This window comes from Littorina saxatilis, linkage group LG3 (assembly GCF_037325665.1).
Source record: "Littorina saxatilis isolate snail1 linkage group LG3, US_GU_Lsax_2.0, whole genome shotgun sequence".
NCBI lineage: Eukaryota > Metazoa > Mollusca > Gastropoda > Littorinimorpha > Littorinidae > Littorina > Littorina saxatilis.
The window spans coordinates 2,810,724-2,818,701 of NC_090247.1; the positions used below are offsets into that span (position 1 = coordinate 2,810,724).

General features: G+C 44.0%; 1 protein-coding gene across 1 annotated transcript in view; it reads left to right on the plus strand.

Annotated features, from left to right (window-relative positions):
* The window catches only part of LOC138961389 (asialoglycoprotein receptor 2-like), a 6,267-nt gene extending 1,120 nt beyond the window's left edge, over positions 1-5,147 (plus strand). The window contains exons 2-4 of the mRNA XM_070333004.1: positions 145-235; positions 1,154-1,355; positions 5,011-5,147. Of these exons, the coding sequence (XP_070189105.1) occupies positions 145-235; positions 1,154-1,355; positions 5,011-5,041 (324 nt within the window). The 3' untranslated portion in view covers positions 5,042-5,147. The remainder of the gene's footprint in view (positions 1-144; positions 236-1,153; positions 1,356-5,010) is intronic.
* Positions 5,148-7,978: the final 2,831 nt, after the last annotated feature.

Below are 7,978 nucleotides of genomic sequence, written 5' to 3' on the forward strand. Positions count from 1 at the left end.
ACAATTCTGGAACGCTGAAGAAGAAGATACATGTTGATGATTTAAATACGGTGTTTGCTTGGGACTATGTTCTGTGTGTGTTGTAAAAGGGCCTGAGATTAAAGGAAAAAACGAAAACTGTACCTCCGTTCTTTGTTCATTTAGAAAAAGTGCCAAGAACTGGATGGCCACCTTCTGGAGATCAGAGATTTTGAAGAGAACACCTATGTCAACCAACTCATCATGACTAAAACAGGTGAGGCAATTAAACCACTCAACCATATACACAACTCCATGACGCTACTTGAAACCACCTCCGGCTCGGGAGCCTCGTTGACCAGGAGCTGGAGCGCAACAACCATCCCTCCCTTGCGGTGGCACCTTTTTTTCTTTTTTTTTATTACCATCTAAAGTCGGGGTCAAACCCGTGAACATGGCCCTAATGGTTTTACCGTGAGTGCGTTAAACAATACTTTTCATCAACTCACTCACTCACAGGGGAGTGACCTGCTTAATGTTTTAGCGGTCAGACCGGGACTGTTATTGTTGATCGCATTAGAAATGAACAAGACAAACTAACATTTTAATTAAACATATCAAAGTGAGTTCTCCTCAAAAATGACCTTTCTTTTAATAATTCGCAATATCTTGAAAAAAGCACCGAAAAGCAAATTCTCAGTAAACATTGAAGCCCGAATGGCGGAATCTTACTCTGAGGATCGCTTCGGTTATCATTTTGGCCACAATTACCCGAAAACAGCACCGTTAAGGCGTCATTACTCATATGCTGCTGAGCGTTAAATGTTATCGGACATGACTGTCTAAAAATGATAGCATTTGCTGGTAGTTTTCAAGAATACATGGTATCGCAAATTTAAGGAAGCTGTTGCAGGGTACCTGCAGGTGGATAGAATTTCGACATAGTCACGTTGTGTCGAAAATGAATCGAAATCGTGGGAAAAAGCGAGAATTTTGACTGCGAAATTCGAGTCATTCTAGAAACTGTTTTCAAGTTCAAGGGACGTAACTTCTGAGTGCAAAAGGAGAGCATTAATTCGGGACACTATGTTTTTTATTTTATTTTTTTATCCATTTGGTTGTAGCCAAAATTATTCTGCAATGCTGCCACACCATTGATAAAGTAAAAAAATATGCGAAATTTGTTTTTGAACAGTTGAATCCCTGTGGCTTGGGTTGAAGAAGGATGAACAAGGGGACTATATTTTCGACACGGACAGAAGGAAACCGGTTTACAACAAAGGGACTCTACCGGATATCCAGGACCCAGAAAAAGAGTGTGTCAAGGTCACTGAGGATAAGCAATGGTTGGAGGAAAAGTGCGACATGTTGTTGAACTACGTCTGCCAAAAACACGGGTAAGTTGGTACTACCGGCTCTTAGTATGGCATCGATGAGGTAAGGTAAGACAAGGAAAGGAAAGGTGAGGTGCGGTAAGGTAAGGTAAGGTAAGATAAGATAAGATAAGGTAAGGTAAGATAAGGTAAGGTAAGGTAAAGTGAGGTGAGGTTAGATGGTAAGGTAAGGTGAGGTAAAGTGATGTAAGGTAAGGCAAGATAACATACGATAAGCTAAGGTAAGCTAAGGTAAGATAAAATAAGGTAAGGTAAGGTGAGGTAAAATGAGGTAAAGCGATGTAAGGTAAGGTAAGGTAAGGTATGTAAGGCAAGTAAAGGTAAGGTAAGGTAAGGTAAGGTAAGGTAAATAAGGTAAGGTAAGGTAAGGTAAGGTAAATAAGGTAAGGTAAGGTAAGGTAAGGAAATGTAAGGAAATGTAAGGTAAGGAAAGGTGAGGTGAGGTAAGGTAAATGTAAGGTCGGATAAGATAAGATAAGATAGGATGTCTATTTTTATGTTTACACACATGGGACGTTTTCTCTAAGCACCAGTATGCAGCAATGCAGGCAACAATAGCATAAAGACGTTAAATAATAATCAATGTCTATGTCACTACTCTACTATTGTACTTGCAGAGTAAGGTTGCGAGTTCGACCCTGGGTCAGGGCGTTAGCAATTTTCTCCCCCCCTTTCCTTTCCTTGGTGGTGGGTTCAAGTGCTAGTCTTTCGGATGAGATGAAAAACCGAGGTCCCTTCGTGTACACTACATTGGGGTATCAATCAATCAATCAATATGAAGCTTATATAGCGCGTATTCCGTGGGTACAGTTCTAAGCGCTTGTCGAAGAGTTGTCAACACAGGACTAACAAAGAAACTAACATCTTCAGACGGACACGAACCCTATCACACACTAGCAAACCCTGAGTAAACAAACAACTGTTTAACAACAATGTACACATCAATAGCTAGGTCAAACAAAATAATATTAAGCACAAAGAAAACACCTCTCACAGAGCACAGCACAAGAATGTCTTTTGGGGCACAGCACATCACGTCGAGCATGAAAGTCGCAGCCAGCTACGGGAAGAACTGAGTCTTCAACCTACTCTTGAACGCGTCAAGAGAGGGGCTCTGGCGAAGCTCAAGCGGCAGGGAGTTCCAGACGGAGGGGCCCGCGGAGGGAAATGCACGCTGACCAGCAGATGCGAGTTTCGAGCGAGGGATGTGGAGGCGGAGAGGGTCAGCAGCAGAACGAAGGGGACGGTCGGAGGGCTGGGTGTACAGGTCCAGGGAGGATTGAAGGTACTCGGGAGCAGAGTCGTTGAGACACTTGTAGACCAGAGTGGACAGTTTGTAGGAGATTCGGGTGTTGACAGGGAGCCAGTGCAAGGAGCGAAGTAGGGGGGTGATGTGGTCTCGCTTCGTCTTCCTCAACGTCAGCCTGGCAGCGGCGTTCTGGACTCGTTGTAGGCCATGAATGGATGAGGCGGGGAGGCCAGCCAGAAGGGAGTTGCAGTAGTCCAGACGACTGAAGATGAGGGAGACAACCAGCTTGACACAGGCGTCGTGGGTGAGGTAGCGACGGATGGAGGCGATGCGTCGTAGGTGGAAAAAGCAGGTCTTGATGATGAAGGAGATGTGTGTCTGCATGGAGAGAGTGGAGTCGAGAAAGACGCCAAGGCTCTTGACAGCAGGGGAGAATGGAACAGTCGCGTCATCCAGCTGGAGGTCGGTCACAGTGAGGGAAGCAATCTTCTGTCGTGTTCCAACGAGAAGGGCCTCCGTCTTCTCACTGTTCAGCTTCAGCTTGTTCTCAGTCATCCAGTTCTTGATGTCAGTGAAACAACTGGAGATGGATCCAAGGAGATCGTCAACGTCCTCCGGCTTGGCGCTGTTCTGGAGCTGCGTGTCATCGGCAAAGGAGTTGTAGTTCAGGCCGTGGCGTTCGATGACCAGGGAGAGGGGTTGGGTGTACAGGGTGAAAAGGACAGGGCCGAGGACAGATCCTTGTGGGACGCCGAAGCGGACAGGGACAGGCTGAGAAGAGAACGAATCAGTGGTGACAGTCTGAGAGCGGTTCTGGAGGTAGTTCCTAAACCAAGAGAGGGCGGTGTCGTGAATGCCGAACGTGGAACTGAGACGATCGACGAGTAGCTGGTGGTCGATCGTGTCGAAGGCCGCGGAAAGGTCCAGCAGCACAAGGGCAGAGACGAGACCGCTATCTGTTGCGTTCAGGAGGTCCGTGGTGATTCGCAGGAGCGCCGTCTCGGTGCTGTGGTGAGGGCGGTACGCTGACTGGTACACTGGCATCAGCGAGTTCCGAGACAGGTGGGCGCTCAACTGCTCCAGGATGATACGCTCCAGAAGCTTGGAGAGGAAGGGCAGGTTGGACACAGGACGGTAGTTCTTCAACTCGTTGACGTCAAGACCGGGCTTCTTGATGAGTGGGCGGACAACGGCAGACTTGAAGCAGTCGGGAACGACGCCTGTGGCCAGGGATATGTTGATGATATCTGTGATAGACAGCAGGAGCTTGTCCAGACACTTGGTGAAGAGGAAGCCTGGCAGGGGATCTAGCTCGCAGGTCTTGATGGCCGTCTTGGTGATTAGTCGCTTGACGTGGTTTTGAGTGACAGGCTGAAAGCACGTGAGGGGGGAGCCGGAGAAGGAAGGGGAGGGTGGGGACGGGACGAAGGGCTGCTTATCGAGTGTTTTCCGAAGCTTGTCAATCTTGTCCTTGAAGAACTCCGAGAATAACTCCGGGATATCCTGTGGTGGGTGAGCAGTGGGTAAGGGGGCAGAGGGGGAGGAGCCCAGGAGAGAGGACATGATGGAGAACAGCTCCCTGGATGATGAGGCGTTAAAGATCCCACGATTGACAAACGGGTCTTTACTGGCAAAATTGTATAGGCGTAGATATTAAATGTCCTCCAAATTACCCGTGTGATTTGGAATAATAGGCCGTGAAAAGTGGATACAGCGCTGAAATGGCTGTCGATCTACTGGCCAATGTGAATGTGTGATATATTGTGTAAAAAATTCCATCTCACACGGCATTAATAGGTAACATGCGCCTTGAGTCGCCTTGTGTGGTGAGATACGTGCGCGATATAAATCCTCGTAAATAAATATAAATAAATAAGTAAGGCCCCATCTGATAAAAACACATCTCTCAATAAAAAAGCAAAGCACCTGTTCTACCTGCGTCCATAGTTTGAACCAAACTGTACCTGTTATAAAAGGCCACCTGCGATGTAGGGACACTTTTGGCTGGTCCCAAGGGTGACCATTAATGGCAGGGACCACTGTACCATGCTCAGGTTGACCAGTTTGAATCACTCGAAATCACATTAATCAAGACTTAGAGACAGAACCATAACTGCTTCTTTACTGTGGACGTACTTGGCCCGAAATAGAACCAAGCTAACCTGTCAAACCTGTCTATAAGTTCCAGCCAAGGGACCGACCACAATGATCGTTATAGACAGGTGGTCGCTATAGAAAGGTGAATTATATATGTAGCAAAAACATGTCTGGGATCCTTTAGGGCGGTCGCAGTGGGCAGGTGATCGTTGTGGAGACGTTGTCGCCAAGGAAGGTATGTAATATGTATCATGCATGTTCAGGAGCTCCTTATCCCAAAAGATAACATTTGAGATTTCTTTCCCTTTTCAGAAAAATCAGAGCTCGTGACTACCTGCCCTAGAAAGGACAAACGTCGTCTGCAACACAGTTACAACGCTGATCATTTGAAACACTTCCTTACTGCAAGATTTCGTTTGATGGAGAAATAAATCAACTGTGCATTGTCATGTGATACTGTTTTTGAAGTGAACGATCTGTAAGAGAGAGAGAGAGAGAGAGAGAGAGAGAGAGAGAGAGAGAGAGAGAGAGAGAGAGAGACAGAGAGACAGAGAGACAGAGAGACCGAGAAACAGAGACAGAGACAGAGAGACAGAGAGAGACAGAGAGAGAGAGAGAGAGAGAGAATTGAATTGAATTGAACTTTATTTAACAAGGATTAAGATTTAAGGCTACGGCGCCTTTTCTTACAATCTGTCCTTGGGAAGCATAGACACACAATTATATAATTAAAAAATTAAAAATTAAAAAGTTAAAAAGTTAACCAACAAAAGGAGGTCGGAAAACTTCAGCACGTGATAATAATCCCGCAGTGGGGCACTGCGGTTATGAAATTAAAGGCCCCTCCTGTTTTTGGAACCGCAAGAGCTTTCTAGTTTGCTGTTAGGTAGATTTTTGGTTCCTCTTTCCTGTCATGCTCTCTTTTTCTTCATGAATTCTTTTCTTTTTTCTGCCTTCTTGCTCATTCACCTGTATTTTTTCCAAAAATCTCTTCTCTTGCCGCTTGTCTCGCGATTCATGTATAGTTTAATCTGTTAGTGTTCTGATGTAAGTCCAGCAGTAGATAGGTTAAGCCTATTTTAACATACTGGAAACTGGTAATCTTCCAGTAGGTATTAACTTAGTTTTACTAAAGCCTGCTGGGACACAAGTAATGGGTTAGTGCATTTGTAAACAGGAATCGCTTGACAAGTGGCCCCCTTCATCCCCCCCTTCCTCGTCCTGATATGGCTCTGCGTAGTCGGCTGGACGTTAGGCAACAAATAAACAAAACAAAACAAACGTGATAATAAAGATGATGATGATGATGACGATGATGATGATGATAATGATGATGATGAAGATGAGGCATGAAGAGCATACATATGTAGTTATACATAAAATCAAATGCATACTATGCAGGTTATAAATACACGCTGGTAGCAATCGAACATGTAGCAATAGTACAACAAAAATATGTTCAGAACATACAATGCACAGCATATCTTTGACGTAATACTAAGTGTGGTAAATCAAAAGGCGTTAAACTACTCAGACATTAAGTGGTTTTTAACACATTTTTTAAAACTTTTTGATGACTTTAAGTGCTTAAAGGATGATGGAAGCGAATTCCAAACTGAAGTACCCGAAAAAGCAAGACTGGTCTAAAACAGGTCAATTCGTGGAATCGGTGGGATCAAGTTGACCGACCCATATCTGTGGGTAGCTTTATTAAATAATGGTGTAATGTAAATCGGCACTTTACCGTAATACAATTTATGCATGAAAATGGCTTTGTTTAACTTGAGATGCTTTTCCAGTGGAAGAAAGTTAAGCATATTTAATTTTAAGAGAGAGAGAGAGAGAGAGACAGACAGACAGACAGACAGAGCGAGGAAGAGACAGAGTGAACGATCTGTAAGAGAGAGAGAGAGAGAGAGAGAGAGAGGGAGAGAGAGAAAGACAGAGAGAGAGACAGACAGAAAGAGAGAGAGAAAGAGAGAGAGAGAGAGTTTGTGTGTCCCTCCATGTATGCATCCCCCCCCCCCGCCCCCCTATACGCTTGTCTCAGAAGTAACACGGATGCGGTCTGGTAGACACACCCACACCTTCACACATATATCACACCTCAAACACACACACACACACACACACACGTGTGTGCGTGTGTGTGTGTCTGTATGTGTGTAGGTGTGTGTGTGTGTGTGTGTGTGTGTAATCTGAGCTTCATTTCTGACGTGATGAAGTCATTTTCAGACGCATAAGTAATTTCCAGCTGGTTTCCATTAATTGCGCAACAAATTTCCTGAAATAAATTTTACAAGTTAAAAGAAAAGAGTGCGAAAAAGCCGTTGGATTCATAAATTCAAATCTATAATCTAGTAAATGCGAGCACATGTCACAACTGTAAGGAGTGAGACAGATGGACGAAGCGAAAACAAAAACAAATTCCATGGAAAATGTACCCTGACACCCAATTATGCAGTGGTCTTACTCGTGAGCCGTACTCCCTCCATAAAACCACTGAAACGCATCTCCCCCTCCCCTTCAGAGACATACAAACTCACACAAACACAAACACACACACACACACCTACACACACACAAACATTCTCAAACATACACACACACACACACAAACACACATACACACACACAAACATTCTCAAACATACACACACACACAAACACACACATACACATGTAACCGAGTGCCAATCTACTTTCCTCTTTCGTACTGAACTCAAACACTAAAGCAGACGACACAAGTTATATTACCCAGGTTCTTTTATTCCATACGATGAAATGGGGAAAATGTGGGATAACGGGGGTTTATCTTCAAATACAACACTTTCACTGTATAGGACTAAACAACTTCAAAAAAACCCAATACTCTCACTCTTCATTCTAAAACTACATTCTTTCCCTAAAAATACCCTTTAAAACACACCAAATCCTTTCCCCCAAACTACACTCTACTCTAAATCTTCACTCTCAACTTTAATCCAAAAAAACACAATGAGACTCTAATTTAAAACAAACGAAATCTAAAAGAACAACCTAAAAAAACAATTCTTTAAAAAAACCAAATCTACAAAAACTCTAACAAAATCTGACCAAAATCTCTCCACTAAATCTAACTACTCTTCACTAACAAAACCTAGTCTATAAAGACAAATCTACGACCCACAAAAAAAGAAAAGGCCTAACTAAACCAAAAAGACCTAACTAAACCCGAACAGACCTAACTAAACCAACCAGACCTAACTAAACCCCGTCTACGAAAACCCAGCTAAAAACC